General features: G+C 44.9%; 1 protein-coding gene and 1 long non-coding RNA gene across 2 annotated transcripts in view; one reads left to right on the top strand and one right to left on the bottom strand.

The window, feature by feature from the left end:
* LOC120990160 overlaps window positions 1-19,400 on the top strand; it is a 954,651-nt gene that overhangs the window by 531,205 nt on the left and 404,046 nt on the right. The window lies entirely within an intron of this gene.
* The window catches only part of C2H4orf47 (chromosome 2 C4orf47 homolog), a 43,257-nt gene continuing 27,736 nt past the window's right edge, over window positions 3,880-19,400 (bottom strand). The window contains exon 8 of the mRNA XM_040418753.1: window positions 3,880-4,009. Coding sequence (XP_040274687.1) covers window positions 3,961-4,009 — 49 coding nt within the window. The 3' untranslated portion in view covers window positions 3,880-3,960. The remainder of the gene's footprint in view (window positions 4,010-19,400) is intronic.

Raw genomic sequence — 19,400 nt, 5'->3', positions numbered from 1 at the left:
TTGGCCCCCATAAGGTCATACAAGACCTCTGGGGGACATTTACTTCACTTTTTTTTTTTTTTTTACACTGTTGATTTCTCCTGTAACTGGGGCTGACATAGTAGCCCCAGTTACAGGACAAATGCACCCCTATAGAGGCTGTACAGCAGCAATCCTGCGCTGTACAGCCTCACAGCAGGGCTGATCGAGGTCTCTGAGAGACCTCACACAGCCCCTGCACTCTCCGGTCCCGGCTGTCACATGACCGCCGGGCCGGAACAGGAAGCGCACAGCGCTTCCTGCTCTGCAGACACAGCGCTCGGTGAGCGCTGTGTCTGCAGCGATCGTGAAGGCAGGGACACCTGGGCACTGTCCCTGCCTTGTCTTAGGGTTGCCCTGCTGTCACTGACAGCGGGCAACCCGATCAGCAGCTGCACGATTAGCGTGCAGCTGCTATTTCTGACAGGACGTTTTAAAACGTGCTGTCAGAAATAGACGTCCACCCATAGGACGTTTATATCCTATGGGCGGACGTGAGGCGGTTAAGGTCCTTTAATCTTTCCTGGTAAGTTTTATCCTGCAATCCATGTACCAGTTTAGTAGCTCTTCTCTGAACTCTCTCCAAAGTATCAATATCCTTCTGGAGATATGGTCTCCAGTACTGAGCACAATACTCCAAATGAGGTCTCACTAGTGCTCTGTAGAGCGGCATGAGCACCTCCCTCTTTCTACTGGTAATGCCTCTCCCTATACACCCAAGCATTCTGCTAGCATTTCCTGCTGCTCTATGACATTGTCTGCCTACCTTTAAGTCTTCTGCAATAATGACCCCTAAATCCCTTTCCTCAGATACTGAGGTTAGGACTGTATCACTAATATTATATTCTGCTCTTGGGTTTTTACGCCCCAGGTGCATTATTTTGCACTTATCCACATAAAATTTTAGTTGCCAGATTTTTGACCATTCCTCTAGTTTTCCTAAATCCTTTTCCATTTGGTGTATCCCTCCAGGAACATCAACCCTGTTACAAATCTTTGTGTCATCAGCAAAAAGACACACCTTACCATCGAGGCCTTCTGCAATTTCGCTGATAAAGATATTAAACAATATGGGTCCCAGAACAGATCCCTGAGGTACCCCACTGGTAACAAGACCTTGGTCTGAATATACTCCATTGACTACAACCCTCTGTTGCCTGTCCCTCAGCCACTGCCTAATCCATTCAACAATATGGGAGTCCAAGCCCAAAGACTGCAATTTATTGATAAGCCTTCTGTGTGGGACAGTATCGAAAGCCTTACTGAAGTCTAGATAAGCGATGTCTACTGCACCTCCGCCATCTATTGTTTTAGTCACCCAATCAAAAATATCAATAAGATTAGTTTGACATGATCTCCCTGAAGTAAACCCATGCTGTTTTTCATCTTTCAATCCATGGGATTTTAGATGTTCCACAATCCTCTCCTTAAGTATGGTTTCCATTAATTTCCCCACTATTGATGTCAGGCTTACTGGCCTATAGTTGCCCGATTCCCCCCTACTACCTTTCTTGTGAATCGGCACAACATTTGCTAATTTCCAATCTTCTGGGACGACTCCTGTTGCCAGTGATTAGTCAAATAAATCTGTTAATGGTTTTGCTAGTTCACCGCTGAGCTCTTTTAATAGCTTTGGGTGTATCCCATCAGGCCCCTGTGACTTATTTGTATTGATTTTAGACAGATGACTTAGAACCTCTTCCTCTGTAAAGACACATGCATCAAAAGATTCATTAGTCTTCTTTCCTAACTGAGGTCCTTTTCCTTCATTTTCCTTCGTAAAGACTGAACAGAAGTATTCATTGAGGCAGTCAGCTAGTTCTTTATCTTCTTCCATATACCTTCCTTCTTTTGTTTTTAATTTTGTAATTCCTTGTTTTAGTTTCCTTTTTTCATTTATGTATCTGAAGAATGCCTTATCGCCTTTTTTCCCTGACTGAGCTAAATTCTCTTCTGCCTGTGCTTTAGAAGCTCTTATAACTTGTTTGGCCTCTCTCTGCCTAATCTTGTAAATTAGCCTGTCATCCTCGTTTTTTTTTTTTTTATAATTCCTAAATGCTATCTTTTTGTTTTTAATGATTTTGGCCACTTCTGCTGAGTGCCACAGTGGTCTTTTCCTTTTTTTGCTTTTACTGACAAGCCTAATGCAATTTTCTGTTGCCTTCATTAGTGCCTCTTTTAAGTAGTCCCATTTCTCCTGGACTCCAATGAAACTGTTCCAATCTGATAGGGACTCGTATACCACTAATCTAATTTTAGAAAAGTCCATTTTTCTAAAATCTAAAACTTTTGTTTTTGTGTGGTGTGACTCAGTCACTGTACTTATAGTAAACCACACTGACTGGTGATCACTAGATCCCAAGCTTTTTCCTACAGTAATATCATATACCAAATTCCCATTTGTGAATACTAAATCTAAAATGGCCTCCTTCCGGGTTGGCTCCTCAACTACTTGCTATAGAGATAATCCCAGTAGGGAATTTAGAATATCTGTACTCTTGGCAGAACTAGCTATTTTGGTTTTCCAGTTTACATCAGAAAGATTGAAGTCTCCCATAATGATAACTTCCCCCTTCAATGTCATTTTAGCTATTTCCTCAACTAGTAGATCATCTAATTCTTTGACTTGGCTAGGTGGCCTATATATCACACCTACACGAGTTACCTTATGATTATCAAGCTGCAAGGTAACCCAAACTGACTCTAAATTGTTCTCGCTAACTTGTATCAAATTAGATTTTATGCTGTCTTTCACATACAGGGCCACCCCTCCCCCTTCTTGCCTTCTCTGTCTTTCCTGTATAGAGAGAACCCTGGTATTGATATATCCCAGTCATTACTCCCCTTGAACCACGTCTCAGTAACAGCCACTACATCTATATTCTCAGATGCCATTATAGCCTCAAGTTCATTGATCTTATTCCCTAAACTGCGAGCATTTGTAGATAAGAATCTGAGCTTGTCATTTCTTAACCTTTGTGCTACTGGCATCTTCTGGCATTGTTCCGGGGGGCAGTCGGACTGCTGGATTATCACTCTTTTGCCCCCCTTTCCTAGTTTAAATGCTCCTTAGCAAATACTTGGAACTGTTCACCGAGGACATTCGTTCCTTTGAGAGAAAGATGCAAACCATCTTTCTTGTACGGTTCTTTTCCATTCCAACAAGAGCTAACATGAGACACAAAGCCAAACCCTTGGTTCCGACACCATTCACCAAGCCATACATTGAATTCCTTAATGCGAATCTTCCTGTCATGCTGAAGGTTATGCACAGGCAAAACTGCAGAGAATGAAACAGTTGATGCAACCTCCCGTATATCCTTTCCAAGTGTGTGAAAAGCTTCTTCCACCTTTGAAACCTGGGGTGGGGGAGGTCTGTGGATGGCACTGTTATGGGGTGGGGAGGGTCTGTGGATGGCACTGTTATAGGATGGGGGGGTCTGTGGATGGCACTGTTATAGGATGGGGGATCTGTGGATGCCATCCACAGATCCCCCATAACAGTGCCATCCACAGATCCTCCACCCCATAACAGTGCCATCCCCAGATCCCCCATTAACAGTGCCATCCCCAGATCCCCCATTAACAGTGCCATCCCCATCTGGGGGGTTTCTTTGCTGGGCTGGACTTTTATAGACCCCCCAAATTTTACTTGCATCCCTGTTCTCTAAAGTGGCGGTTTTAGGGGGCGGTCCTAGGGGTGGGTAGGGGCGTGGCCAGGGAAGGGGGGGCCAGGGAAGGGGGGGTGAGTTCCACCACCTAAAAAAAGCCCTGTCCAGAATAATCAAATTTCATTAGAAATAACAATGAATGTCGATATATAAAGCTTACACTGTATTTTATTTAGAAAAAAATATAAACTGAACATGTGCTTTATGGAACAGTTGTCTTTACATTGTCACGTGTACATTGGCATTAAACATAGTGATACTGGACCAGCCTTCAGTATGACATCAGAGTTACTGTCTTGTAGTTTACTGGGGTCACTAACCTACAATGAAATGGACATAAATATTACAAAGTTACAATTATACAAAAATCTAACAATTTTTCAGCTATAAAATCTCAAACACCAATCACAACACCACCCTTCAGAAAAAAAGGCCAGTTCATTAACTCCTTAAAGGGTTTGCCTGGGTATACATCAAGTGTAACAGTTGAAAGCAGCCTGCCTCCTGTACTGGAAGGATTATACTTATCTGCTCCTCGCCACTCCAGTCCTCTGCGCTGGCTCACTTGTCTCCATTTTCTGGTCCGAGGTTTGTTTGCTTTCTCCCCAGCATGGGCATGGTCACCTGATCCTCTTCAGACAACTGCTGAAGAGGATGTGTCTTTTGGGAACCGGAAGATGGAGATGCGGGAGCCAGTTTGGAGGACCGGAGTGGCAGGGAGCAGGTAAGCATGATCCCTTCAGTACGAGAAGCCGGCTGCCTACAACTGTTAGAATTCATGTATTCCCAGACAACCACTTTAAGGATGCAGCCTATTTTGACCTTCAGGACGCAGACCCATTTTTCAAATCTGTAATGTGTTACTTTTATGTGGCAATAATTTTGGAATGCTTTTACTTATCGTAGAAAATCTGAGACCTTTTTCATGACACCTTGTACTTCATGTTAATGGTAAATTTTGGTCAGTATATTTCTTCAGTTATACAAATAATCCACAATTTAATAAAAATGTAACAAAATTTTCAATTTTCCAAATTTGAATTTTTTTTCTTTTAAGACAGTCACACCTCACAAAATAGTTAAAAATCAGTATGTACCATTTTTTCACTTTATGCTGGCATAGTTTTTCAAATGTACTTTTATATTAGAACCCCTATAAATTACCCCACCTTTAAACTGCACCCTTCAAGATATTCAAAAAGGCATTTGTGAAGTTTAACCCTTTACATATTTAACAGAAATTAACACAATAGAGATGAAAAAATAAATACCGTATTTTTCCCTGCACAGCCGACAGCCGAGGACCAGGAAGCGGTGACTACAGAGCTTTCACCGCTTCCCAGTCCTCCGGTACTAATCAGCGCATAATGGAAGCGCTGATTAATATTCACCCCATAAGACACAGGGGCATTTCCCCCCCACTTTTGGGGGGGGGATGTGTCTTAAGGCATGAAAAATACGGTACATTTTTTGCAGATTTTCAATTTGAATCCATTTTTGGAACACAGGAAGTAATAAAAGAAAAACAAAAATCAGACCATCCTCCCCTCCATAAGACCTCGTTTTAGAAACTATGCCTCTCAAGGAATTCATAAAATTTACTAGAATTGGGTTGTGAAAATGAAATATGACGCGTTTCCAATAATATGTATTCGGTTTAAGTGGATTAAAATCACCCCCAACATTGTTATGTAATTTCTTCCAAATACAACAATACCCGATATGTGGTTGTAACCTGGCTGGGCTCAGGGAAGGAGCACAGTTATGCTTTTGAAACACAGATTTTGCCAGAATGGGTCTGGATGCCATGTCGCATTTGCAATGCCCTGTGGTACTAGTATAATGGAAACCCCCAGTAATGTCCTCATTTTTGAAACTATACTCCCAAGAAGATGTTTGGCTTTGGGTCTATGATCAGTGACTGCAGCTTAGTTGCATTGTGTATATGAGGTCCTGTCTCCATATAAACTTGGGCTGCTGTTCTGTATCTGCAGCACTCACTGCTGCTTTGTGTAAGTGGAAGGTTAGAAGATTATAAACTACAGAGACCCAAACCCTCAGAGAGAAGAGGACAATCAGGAAGCTGCTGCATGTAGATGAGGGGGGGGGGGTAATTAATAAGGGGAAGGAGCCTGGGGAGGGGGTGCTTTCATCAGCCACTGGTTAGTAAACTCTTGACTCCTCCTCCTGAACAGTGCAGGACTCGCTGCAGAAGGAGAGGTTTTGGGGAAGTTGCTTGGGGTGTTTCCAAATGTTGTGCCTAGTTACGCCCTTGGGTACAGTAAGGCCCTATAGACTACTTTGGGGGCTGTATTATGGCTGCGTACCACTTGCATATTACTCTGGTGTCAATGGTTGGCCGAAATTAAATGGACTCTACAATTTGGACAACCCCCTTCGCAATCACCAGTGTGGGCACAACACAAAAATACACATCTCATATACTGCAGACCTTCATTTCAGAAGGATGAGGCCTTATTCAAGCAATCAACTGTGGACAGCAATTTCATCCTTACTTTTTAGAAAAGAGGTTCTGCAGCATCTGCATCTCAAATTCTGTAATTGTATTTAAAGGATTAGAGTCTTTTATATAATATAAAGATCTGACCCCTAACAGATTACAAAAAAATAATCAGCAACCAAATCAAACTAAAAATGTGAAACAGAAAATGTACTGTAAAGGTAAAAATCAATGTATTCGAAAACAGAAAATCTGCATCCATTAAACAAACACCATGTATATATCTTAGTTCATTAACATATTAGATGCTCTGGCAATTAAGTGGTTAAAATAATCTGGCCTTTGTAACGCCTCAACGGGTGTGGACCCGCTGTGCCACTTACCGGTTTGGCTTTGGGCCAAACTTGGGAGTGGAATCTAAGTGTTCCCCTGGTTTTCATCCTTTATCCCGCTCCAAGATGTGGAAGCTGGTCTTAGCTGCAGGGGAGACACCAGGTCGCTACCGCAAGAGTGGTCCCGGTTAAGTGGCAGCTGGCCGAGCAGGCAGGTGGAGCGAGCTATCACTGGATGGGAGGAGCGCAGCAGCAAAGTGATATGAAGCAGAGCTGAGTTAGTGATTTAGCAGAGATGGAGCTGTTAGAACAGCAGAGCTGAATAGCCCAGGTGCAGCAGGAGTAACAAGCTGAACAGCAGACAAAGGTGTGGTCGACAATCCGAATCATACACTTGAGAGCAGCGAGGTACAGGAGGATCAGGCAGAGACGAGGTCAGGATACAGGCTAAGGTCGGAAGCAGGCTATCAACTCAGGAACGACAAGCTGGAACCTTCGCTGTAGACAACTACAACATTGCTCAGGCATCACAGGAAGGTGGAAGCACCCTTATAAAGGTGGTGACTGGCTGGTATTGGAGAGAAGGCGGAATCAGGGGCGTGCACGAACCCTTAAAGAAACAGGACACGTGCTGCTCCGACAAGGTGCAACTGAAGCTGTCGCCGCAGTGCAGGAAAGCAGATCTGGAGCCTGCAGCGGAGAAGAGGAGCCTTGTATGCAGTTCGACTGAGGTACATAGCAGGATGCCCTGCACGCTGGCAGCTGCCAGCTGCCAGCTGCCATTGTTACAGTATTCCCCCTCTCACGCCTCTTCTTCTTGGTCCTGACGTGCTGAAAAAATCTTTTGAGAATATTCGGAGCATGTACATTTTCCCCCGGCTCCCAGGAACGTTCCTCAGGACCATAATTCTCCAGTCTACAAGGAAGTACCTCTTTCCACTAACTACCCTGAAATTGAGGATGTTCTGTACTTCAAATTCAGATTCTTCGCCAGTAGGAATGGAAGTAATGGTGGAGGGGGTTCTGGAAAAGGAGTTGAGGACCAATTGTTTCAAGACAGATACAGGAGTTTGGAATCCAGAGGGTAGGAGGCAACCGGAGTTTGTAGGAAACAGGGTTGAGGCGCTCTAGGATCTCAAACGGGCCCAGAAACCGGGGAGTTCATTTGTAACAGGGTACCTTCATGCGGATGTTCCGGGAGGAAAGCCAGACTTTGTCACCAGGAGAGAACTGAGGAGGTGGTCTACGCCTGGTATCTGCATTCTTCTTCATACGGGTAACTGCCTGAGAGATAGAGTCCTTAGTCTGTCTCCAGATGCTGCGGAAGTCTCTGAACAAAGAATTAGCAGCTGGTACCTCAGAAGATGCAGACAGGGGTAAAGGAGTACCGGGATGAAGTCCATACACTATATAGAAGGGAGAAGAGCCCGTAGATTCTCCGGAATGGCTGTTGTAAGAGAATTCCGCCCAAGGCAGGAGCCGAACCCAGTCATCATGCTGAGCAGAGACAAAGTGACGTAGGTAGTTCACCAAGATCTGGTTAATTCGTTCAACTTGCCCATTAGACTGAGGATGGTAACCAGAAGAGAAATCCAACTTGACCTCAAGTAGCTCACAGAGCGTTTGCCAGGATTTGGAAGTGAATTGTACCCCGCAATCAGACACAATGTGCAGAGGTAAACCATTAAGGCGAAAGATGTGTTCTATAAACAGACAGGCCAATCGATTAGCAGAAGGCAATCCAGGAAGCGATATAAAATGTGCCATCTTAGAAAATCTGTCTACCACTACCCAGATTACGGAACAACCAGCAGAGGACGGGAGATCTGTGATAAAGTCCATAGCGATATGCTGCCAGGGGACTTCAGGAATGGGTAACGGTAGTAGCAAGCCCGTGGGTTTGGTTCGGGAAGCCTTGTAGTGAGCACAGGAAACACAGGCAGACACAAACTCCCGGACATCTTTGGATAGGGTCGGCCACCAATAGTGATGGGACAGCAAATCAAGGGTCTTACGCACCCCAGGGTGACCAGCATACTTGGAGCAATGTCCCCAAGAAAGAATTTTCCTCCTCTTGGCCTGCGGAACGAAGATCTTCCCGGGAGGAATATCTCTCACACAGACTGGCGCCACAGAACCCAAACGAGACGGTTCTATAATATGTTGAGGTTCTTCAATCTGATCAGCCTTTACATTTTTATCAGCTGGTCAGAAATGCAGAAGAAAATTGAATCTGGCAAAGAAAAGTGCCCATCGAGCCTGATGTGGATTTAGACGCTGTGCAGACTGTAGATATGTCAGATTCTTATGGTCAGTGTATATCACCACAGGATGTAGAGCCCCCTCCATAAGGTATCTCCATTCTTCCAAGGCCATCTTGATAGCCAGCAGCTCTTTATCGCCGATGGAATAGTTTCTTTCCGCAGAAGAGAAGAGCTTGGAGAAGAAACCACGCGTGACAAATCTCCCTTTGGAGTTCTTCTGTAGCAGGATGGCACCTGCTCCAATAGAGGAAGCTTCAAGGAAGAACTGTTTGGAGGTATCCGGATGACGGAGAACAGGAGAAGCGGCAAAGCAGTCTTTGAGATGCAGAAAAGCAGACTCAGCTTCAGGGGTCCACATCTTTGCATCCACCCCTTTCTTCGTCAGAGCAGAAATAGGAACTGTGAGGGAAGAGAAGTTTGGGATGAACTGTTTATAGAAGTCTATAGAAGTTGGCAAACCCCAGGAACCTTTGAATGGCAAGTAGACCTTGAGGACGAGGCCAATTCAGGATGGCTGAGACCTTGTCGGGGTCCATTTTCAGACCAGAGTAGGAAACAATGGCGGACTTGCTTCCGGTGAGTGGTCAAGTCGGGGGAATAGATGAGAATATCGAGATACACCACTACACAGTTGTACAACAGGTCCCGGAAGATATCGTTCACAAATTCTTGAAAAACTGCAGGAGCGTAGCATAGGCCGAACGGCATGACCAGGTACTCATAGTGGCCATCACGGGTATTGAACCTCGTCTTCCAATCGTCGCCTTCATGGATTCAGATCAGGTTATACGCACCACACAGATCCAACTTAGAAAATATCTGGGCGCCTTGGATACGGTCGAACAGTTCAGAAATCAGAAGCAGAGGGTACTTGTTCTTGACCGTGATCTTGTTCAGCCCACGATAATCTATGTACGGATGAAGTGACCCGTCTTTCTTGGCCACGAAGAAGAAACCGTCTCCCGCCGGAGAGGTAGACTTTCGGATAAACCCCCTCTGTTGATTTCTCTTAACATACTCGGCCATAGCCTCTTCTTACATAAAACGTCCTCATATGCCACATATTGCGGAGGCAGACCAGACAGTTTCATAGGGACCGGACAAGGAGTCGTTGGACGAACCACCGACAGACAGGAAGAATGGCACTGAGGACCCCAGCGGAGAATATCCCCCGTATGCCATTCTAAGATGGGAGAATGCTGCTGTAGCCAGGGCAATCCCAGAATCACTGGGTCCGTGGAATCCGGCAGGACATAGAAAGATATTTCTTCAGAATGTAGCACCCCGACTTGGAGTTTAACAGGAGCCGTGATGAACTGAATAGGTCTGGGCAGGGGTTGTCCATTAACAATAGTTGCCACCAGAGGCTTCGCCAGACGAGTGGTGGATAACTGGCACTGGGTCACCAGGGCTTGAAAAATAAAATTTCCGGCTGCGCCGGAATCCAGGAAGGCAGGTAAAGATATACTGGTTTTCCCAGAGGACAAGAGAACAGGAACAAGAAGTTTGGGAGAATTGTCTCTTTCGCCTAGGGTCACTTCTCCCATAGAGCCTAGGCGCAGAAGTGTTCCGCCTTCTGGGGACAGGTATGATCAACGTGACCCTTTCCGTCACAGTAGAGGCACAAGTCTTCTGCTCGTCGCCGCTGGCGCTCCTAGTCCAAAAGCTTCAGGCGTTCCACCTGCATAGGCTCTTCAGGCGGAACCGCAGCCAGAGTCTGAACAGTCCTCTGGAAGACAGGTGCGAGTCTAGATGTCCGTCTCACCCTTGCGGCTTGAGAGAAACGTTCTCGAAATCGCACGTCAATACGTGTGGCCAATGTGACCAGAGCGTCCAGAGAGACAGGAAGATCCCTTCCCGCAAGTTCATCTTTAATACGGTCACTAAGACCCTCCCAGAATACGGCTTGTTGGGCTTTATCATTCCAGGACAGTTCTGCGGAAAGAGTACGGAACTGAATTGCATATTGTCCCACTGTCATTGTGCCTTGACGCAGACGAAGGAGCGCAGAGGCTGCAGACGAGGCACAACCTGGTTCCTCAAACACTGTACGGAAAACAGTTAGGAAGGTCTGGAGGTTTGCAGTCTCAGGTCCGCTTCGCTCCCATATAGGATTAGCCCAGGCTAGAGGCTCTCCAGAAAGCAGAGAGACTATGAAAGCTATTTTCGCTCGGTCAGACTGGAACTTGTCTCCATGTAGCTCAAAGTGGATCAAGCATTGATTCAGGAACCCTCTGCAGGCTTTTGGATCGCCACTGTAGGGTGGAGGTAAAGGCAGCTGGATAGCAGTTGTGCCATGGTGTGAATACAACGCAACAGGATTAGCAGGAGTTGCTGGGACTTTTGGTACGGCAGGAGCAGGTGTAGATAGCGCGTCCAGACGGGCAGATATCGTGTTCAGACACTGCAGCAGAACAGCTTGGTGTTCGCTCTGGCGTTGTAGCTCTTGGTATTAATCTTGCACCAGAGGCTTGGGCTTGCCAGCAGGGTCCATGGCCTGAGCAAACTGTAACGCTCCAACGGGTGTGGACCCGCTTTGGGCCAAACTTTGGAGCGGAATCTAAGTGTTCCCCTGGTTTTCACTCTTTATCCCGCTCCAAGATGCGGAAGCTGGTCTTAGCTGCAGGAGAGACACCAGGTCGCTACCGCAAGAGTGGTCCCGGTTAAGTGGCAGCTGGCCAAGCAGGCCAGAACACTCCAGTGCAAGCACTGGGGATACAGGCAGGTGGAGCGAGCTATCACTGGATGGGAGGAGCGCAGCAGCAGAGTCAGATGAAGCAGAGCTGAGTTAGTGATTTAGCAGAGCTGGAGCTGTTAGAACATCAGAGCTGAATAGCTCAGATGCAGCAGGAGTAACAAGCTGAACAGCAGACAGATCCGAATCATACACTTGAGAGCAGCGAGGTACAGGAGGATCAGGCAGAGACAATGTCAGGATACAGGCTAAGGGAACGACAAGCTGGAACCTTCGCTGTAGAAAACTACAATATTGCTCAGGCATCACAGGTGGAAGCACCCTTATAGAGGTGGTACCTGGCCGGGATTGGAGAGAAGGCGGAATCAGGGGCGTGCACGAACCCTTAAAGAAACCGGACGTGTGCGGCTCCTACAAGGTGCAACTGAAGCTGTCACCGCCCGCGCAGGAAAGCGGGTCCGGAGCCTCCAGCGGCGAAGAGGAGCCTTGTATGCAGTTCGACTGAGGTACATAGCAGGATGCGCTGCACGCTGGCGGCTGCCAGCTGCCATTGTTACAGCCTTCATCTTGGCAGAGCATTGTGATGTCTCCACATTTGAATAAAATGCTCTAGAACTGGGCCTACAGCTGTGATGTCACTGGATGACATCACAATGATGAATTTGTGAAGGTATGACTCCATGTTGGATGCACACAACTTCAGAAAAAAGATTGGACGCCATTATGAGGATTCATAGGCATCAATGTGGCAGGCGCAGCACTATGAAGTGCCTTTTGCGCTGTGGCATTAGAAGGATTTTGATATCTCTGACTTTGTCTAAACAGACTGTCTATTACTCTGTAATTCCTCTAGCGCCATTCTATGAAAACAATAGGTTTAAAAAGCACACCAAATGCTTGCAATAACTTCTTTATTAACTTCAACTTTTGTTCTTATAACACTGCCGCCTCCATAGCAGATAGTCCATGTACAAAACACGTGTTGAATAAAGTATCACAAAATGGCGGTATGCATAAGATGGTGGTTCAACTGTTCAATCTTGTCATTTAACATAAAATGGTGGATATAATTCTCTCTTGAGTATCTGTACTCTCACTTTAAGTTATTTAAGCACTTTATGATCTCTCTGAGAGGTATATCTGAGGTCTAACTAATAGTTCACTTGCGGAATTTGGTCGCAATTTGCAGTATGCAGTTAGCAGTAACTATTTGCAGATTGGTTGAGTATGATCTGGTATGGTTGTATGCAATTTGGATTTCAATATGGAATTTGAATTTGGACTGAGAACTTTGTAGTTTGCAATTGGTGGAACTGTAAGTAAACACACATATAACTGGTTCAGTATACAGTTCTAATCACTATATTAACAGTAGGAACATTATATAACTGTTTTAAATACCTATTTTGGCCTCTCTTCTCCCATAAAACAGAGCTCTTAGTGGAGTGAATGTCTGTTCAGCTTTTTTCCTCTGGTGTAATGATTCTAGCAGCTCCTGGTAGGGGAATTTCCCATACAGGCTGTGTGTGAGGCTGGCTGTGATTAGTCAAAACTCCTGCCCAGCAACAACAATTTAACTCTATGCCTTATGTTCTTTCTGCTGTGTCATTGAGCTTACCTCACATCCATTTAATGAATCTTAAATCTAAAAATCTTCTGTGAACACAATATATAACAGTTATATGACATCCAAACATGAAGTCACTGTAAATAACTCTGCTTTTGTCTTTAACACATAAACATAGGAACTGTATTAAGGTTATTGGCAGGTCTAGCTGTATAAACTTATAAGCTATATTAGCAACCTAGGACAGGTCTTGGCTGGCCAGCTATACTCCCACCAAAATTAACTATAATTCTATGTTCTTACTGGTAGGACTTGAACATGAATTTGAGGAATTTTCCATCAGGTTCTCAACTTCCAAGTGTCTTTTATCACTCCCAAGTAGAACAACTAACTTCTGTATAGGACGTTCCAACTTGAGTGGAGTAGTGAGACGTTTTCCTTTTTTGTCAAGTTTTAAGTCTACTATTTGTCTCTCCCACCTTGGCCTTAAATTTTCAGGTATGGGTTCATCCCATCCTAACTTCTGTCTGCATAATTCTTGTAGTATTTCTTTTGCTCTGATGATTACTGGGGCCAAAAATCCCAATGGATCAAATATAGAAGCCACTGCGGAAAGAATGGTACGTCTAGTTGCAATTTTCTCTTCAATAGATACTTCAAAGAAGAACTTGTCATTCTCTACATTCCATCCCAATCCAAGTACGCTCTGGACTGGAAGATGATCAGAATTGAGATCTACATTCTTCATTGATGATGCACATTCAGAGTCACTGATGGATTCCAGTACCTCTCTCTTGTTAGAGAAGAATTTATGAAGGTGCAGGTTTCCTCTTGCGCATAACTCTTGGCTTTCTTTCACTAGTTTGATTGTAGATTCTGTTTACTCTAGACTTTTGAGATCATCATCTACAAAAAAGTTTTTCTTCAGAAAGTTTGCTGCTGATGGGCAATCCTTTTCATTCTGATTGGCCAGGTACTTGATACCATAATTGGCGCAACCTGGAGATGATGCTGCTCCAAACAAGTGTACTTTAATTCTGTATTCTGCTGACTCTGTATCTGTATCTCCGTCATCCCACCATAGGAACCTCAGGAAGTCTCTATCTTCATTCTTCACATGAAATCGTCACGCATCTTTTCAACGTCACACATGACCGCTACGGGATACTTTATAAATCTACAGAGTACTACAGGCAGAGTGTTTGTAAGATCTGGTCCTTTAAAGGGTTTCTATCACTTTGTATCACATAATTAGCTGTCAGACACTAGCGATCCGCTAGTGTCTGCTCTGGCCAACCATCCTACTATAATCGCTTGTGGGGCAGCGGTTTTGCTAAAAAACGAACTTTTATAAATATGCTAATGAGCCTCTAGGTGCTATGGGGGCGTCATTAGCACCTAGAGGCTCCGTCTACCTTCATAAACAGTCGCCGCCCAGCGCGTCCCTCCAGCTCGCCCATGTCCTGCTGAATGCGATCCTCCGTGTGACGCAGCGGACGAATTCTCGCGCATGCGCCGTGCGCGGCTGTATTCTGCCCATTTGAGATGTCTGAGCTAGCGGACGAATTCTCGCGCATGCGCCGTGCGCGGCTGTATTCGGCGCATTTGAGACGTCTGAGCTGGGAGCAGACATTCAATGCGCATGCGCCGAATACAGCCGCGCACGGCGCATGCTCGAGAATTCGTCCGCTGGGTCATACGGAGGATCGCATTCAGCAGGACATGGGCGGGCTGGAGGGACGCGCTGGGCGGCGACTGTTTATGAAGGTAGACGGAGCCTCTAGGTGCTAATGACGCCCCCATAGCACCTAGAGGCTCATTAGCATATTTATTAAAGTTCGTTTTTTAGCAAAACCGCTGCCCCACAAGCGATTATAGTAGGATGGTTGGCCAGAGCAGACACTAGCGGATCGCTAGTGTCTGACAGCTAATTATGTGATACAAAGTGATAGAAACCCTTTAAGGCGATGATCATTCAATACAACACCATCGTACTTTGCTGAGCAATCAAATACTACTCTAATCTTATCTGGTTTCTTTGAGTGGTAAACACCTTGATGTGGGATGTACCACACTTCTTCTTTCGGTTGGTTATAAACTTTTTCTGCATGTCCTTCTTCGAGGATGCCTTCCATGAATTTCAAATAATCATTATTGAGTTTAGTATCTCTTCCCATCCTTTTCTTCAAACATTTCAATCTTGCTAGGGCAAGATTTCTGTTATTTGGCAGACGAGGTCGTTCTCTAAAGGGTAAGGGCATTTCAAGATGACCTTGTTGATTCTGCTGCTTTCTTCTAGAGTGTGTACGAACTTTATGTCTTCTTGGGATACACTCTTTTCTTTAGAACTTATGTCTGCAAAGTCGGATTCAAGAATCTTGATTACTTTTGCTGGACTTACAGTTGGTAACTCTTGGACAGATATTCGATGACACAATCCTGTCACCTGTCTTGAGGTTTGCGATCTGCTGTTTTCCTCCAACAACACCCCATCCTAGATCAGTTTGAACAGCGTAGGGTTCACCCTTTCCTCCTGTGATTACCTTTCGTGGTACCAAGGCTTCGGGACAATCGTAGCCTATCAACAGTCCAACACCAAACTCCTTTAGTGGGGACATTTCATAAGATATGACAGGTGATCCCATTTATTAGCTGTTTCACAGGTAGGTATGCGATCTTGATCTAGAGGTATATTGTCTTTTGTATAAGCTGGAGGTAGATCTAATGTGAAGTTTGAATGAAGTCCTCTAACTCTCAGTCCTTTGACCCTTTGACTGTTCACTAATGTGTCTCTCCCCGTCATTGTGGTGAGTTTGAGCTTCACTGGTTCTGTAGCCACTTGTAATTTCTTGCAGATTTCTTGATCAATGAAGGTGACGTCACTCTGGGCATCCAGTAGCGTATAGGCGTATACCTTCTTGTTCCTCCTTTTAGGATTTGAAATGCACACTGGTACAACCATTGATGTGCCGTTGCTTTCTCCTTCCCTCACTCTGCAAGAGAATACTGATACTTTCTTTCCTTCCTCAGTATTAGGTATTGGACGTTCTTCATGTAGTGGTGTAGGATGGTGTCCTTTGCAAACGCTGCATCTGGCCTTTTTCTTATACTCCTTAGTAACATGGCCTTTTCTTAGGCATCCGAAACACAGTTGGTTATCCAGTAAAAACTTTTCTTTTCATCTGGGGGCTTCTCCTTCAATTGTTGTCACTTGTGTATGGAGTGGTTCTCTCCACAGAACATACATTTGAAGGTAGTCTGAAGATTTATCGCTTCTGTCTCTCTACTGATCACAGTAGTGACTTTGGACTTGCTCTCGTAGGTATCTGGACCTTTAGCTGCTGTGTTGGTTGTAAAGCTAGTTGCTCTTGCGCGTCTTATATCTCTCACAGGCCTTTCTTCTAAGGATTTTAAGACATAAGATGCTGTTACTGGATTACATGCTATCTGTGCTTTCTTATTGACAAACTCAGAGAACTCTTTAAAACTTGGGAAATTCTTGCCTAGATCTAACTGTTCAGTCACATAGCGATTCCATATAGAAGCCACTTCTTCAGGTAGCTTAGTTAGCATCCTCTGGTTTTCTAGATAGTCGTTCAGTACTTCCAGTCCTTGAACATGTGGGATGGCATTGCAGCATGCTTACAGGAAGTCACCATACTCTTGGAGTCTGAAGTGCTCTTTAGGACCTATTTTAGGCCAGTTATTCAATTTCTCTCTAAAAGCTCTTTGTACTAAGAAAGGATGACCCATATATTGCATTTAATTTTTCCCAAGCTTGCTTGTAGGCTTCTTCGTCTTTTCTATAGAAGTTACCTTCAAAAACTTTCTTTGCTTCCCCGCCAATATATCTCTGAAGGTAGAATAACTTGTCGACTGGACTGAAGCAATGATGCTCAATGATCATTTCAAAACTTACCTTCCACAGTAGGTTGCAGAACAGGAAGTCTAGCTAGGACTGTTTTCTGTGGTCTTGCTGGGACAATGGTTGTAACATTCTCCTGAGCATTGCCGTGGCATCTAGGAATAAAATCATCCGATTCTATTTTCTCACTTAGTTCTGAATTAGGTGAGTCCCTTTTTTCTTCTTTTCTGGTAGAGATAGAGGATAAATCCACACACCTTTTTCCTAACACTGGATTAGCCCTCTCTTTGTCTTTCTGAGCAGGCAGGGGCGTACATAGAAATCATGGGGCCCCATAGCAAAACTCTCACACAGCCTAGGAATAGTGAAGGCAGTGCTGGGGGTTAACAAGCAAAGAGAAGGGCAGGAAGACCCAGAGGAGGGTAAGCATGTGGGTCATCACTGCTGATAAAAGTAAATACAGGGCTGGTACTTTACCGAGCTGCTAGCTGTGGGAGCAAACTTCCACCAAAGACATCACAGAGGAGCGGGCACATCAGGCAGTGAGCTGCTACCTGATTGGAGGAAGCGGCTGCTCACTCTCCCTCCTTCCACTCGGGGCCCAGCCTGCTGTTGTCAGTGCAGCACTAGCGCTGCGCATAATGCTAAATGAAAATGTAAATATGTAATGGCACTGGAGCGTTTGGGGTGGCAATGGGCCCCTCATTGACACTGGGCTGACGACCCAAACGCCCCATTGCCGGTATTTATCTCTCTACTGTTATTAATGCAGCGTGTATTCAGGTCAGAAAGGGGGCGGAGCCATGCAGCCTGGCCAGGCCCCCTAACCTCACGGGCCCCATAGCCAGTGCGTGGTCTGTCTATATTGACGGTACGCCACTGTAAGCAGGGATGGAAGGATAATAAATTATTTTTTCACTAAGTGCTGAAGATTTCCTTCCATTCTCCTGGGACTATGTAGTAAAGTAGGAGTCTGCTTCTTCACTTAGTACAGATTTGAACCTATGACTACTCTGATTCATATCCTCTTCGTGTACTCTGAGTCTGGCTTCAATGATCTTAACTTATTTTTGCCTTTCCAGACTTTTCAATTCAGCTTCCATTTGATGGCGCTGTGCCTCCATTTCAGCTTCCATTTGATGGCGCTGTGCCTCCATTTCAGATTCCATCTGATGGTGCTGTACCTCCATTTCAGATTCCATCTGATGGCATTGTGCATCCTTTTCAGCCTTCAGTTGGGGCTGCGCCTCTGCAGATCACTGTACTATAGTGGGGGTCTCACTGTGTCCTGGCAATGAATATGGGATACAGCTGGAGGTGATGACTCTGCCACAAGTCAACTACATGGTGGCCATCATGTTATGATCAGATTCCGGGCTCGGTCTCTGCACTCACCCACTGGGCTTTCTGCAGTCTGAGGTATTCACTAAAGAAGTGAGTTTCCTGATGCATCAAAGGCAGATTCCATGCTTGGTCTCTGCAATAACCACTGGTCTTATAGGGTGAATACTAATGAGTCCTTCCATTATGGAAGCGCCCATTAGTACGGTAAGACTGGGGAATGGTGAATACAGCACTCCTTGTGCTGGCTCTACTCATTGCTCACTGGTCTTCTGCTGGCAACATCGTGTGCTGTGACCTGCACACAGCGTGAGAATGTAGGCGCACTCTGTGACCTCACGTTTTGCGATGTCAGGTCACAGCACAGGTCAGCAGGAAGAGTGCAGGATCTCAGGAGCAGTAGCTGGAATAGGAAAGGTGAGTTGATTTATTTATTTTTTTTGTATGATCTGAGGTCTCATTAACATTGGGGGTCTGATCTGAGGTCTAACTGGTGGTCTGAGCTGGGGTCTAATTAACATTGGGGGTTTGATGTGAGGTCTGATTAACATTGGGGGTCTGATCTGAGGCCTGATTGGGGGTCTGAGCTGAGGTCTAATTAACATTGGGGTCTGAGTGGGGCTCTGAGCTGAGGTGTGATTAACATTAGGGCTCTGAGATGAGGTCTGATGAATTTTTTTTTTTTCTTATTTTCCTTCTCTAAAACCTAGGTGCGTCTTATAGGGCAAAAAATATGGTAACAACTGTACCTGCTGATTGATATGATTGGGACAATACCAAATTCATATAGTTTTCTATCTTTTATTACTTATCAACCATAAAATCTCTTTTTCATTTGTGTCGCCATATTGTGGTAGCTATAACTTTTTAATTTTTTTTTGTTGTTGAAGGTGCTCTATTAATGTCGAGTTGTCATTTCCATTGGTACTATTTTGGGGTACAAATGTCATTTTGATCACTTTTTATTCCATTTTTTGGGAGGCGAGGTGGCCAAATTCTGTCAATTTTGTCTAGCAATTCTGTCAGTACTTTTTATTTTTTATGGAGTTCACCTTGTGGGGGGAAAACTATGATAACCGTATTCTGCAGTTCAGTGCAACTGTGTTGATTCAAATTGATGTTGTTTTTTTTTTTTTGTTTTACACTGTGACACCTGCCATATCAACCATTGGAACCCTGCAATAAC

Source organism: Bufo bufo, chromosome 2, assembly GCF_905171765.1.
Source record: "Bufo bufo chromosome 2, aBufBuf1.1, whole genome shotgun sequence".
Classification (NCBI taxonomy): Eukaryota; Metazoa; Chordata; class Amphibia; order Anura; family Bufonidae; genus Bufo; species Bufo bufo.
This window is presented reverse-complemented; position numbering and strand designations above follow the sequence as displayed.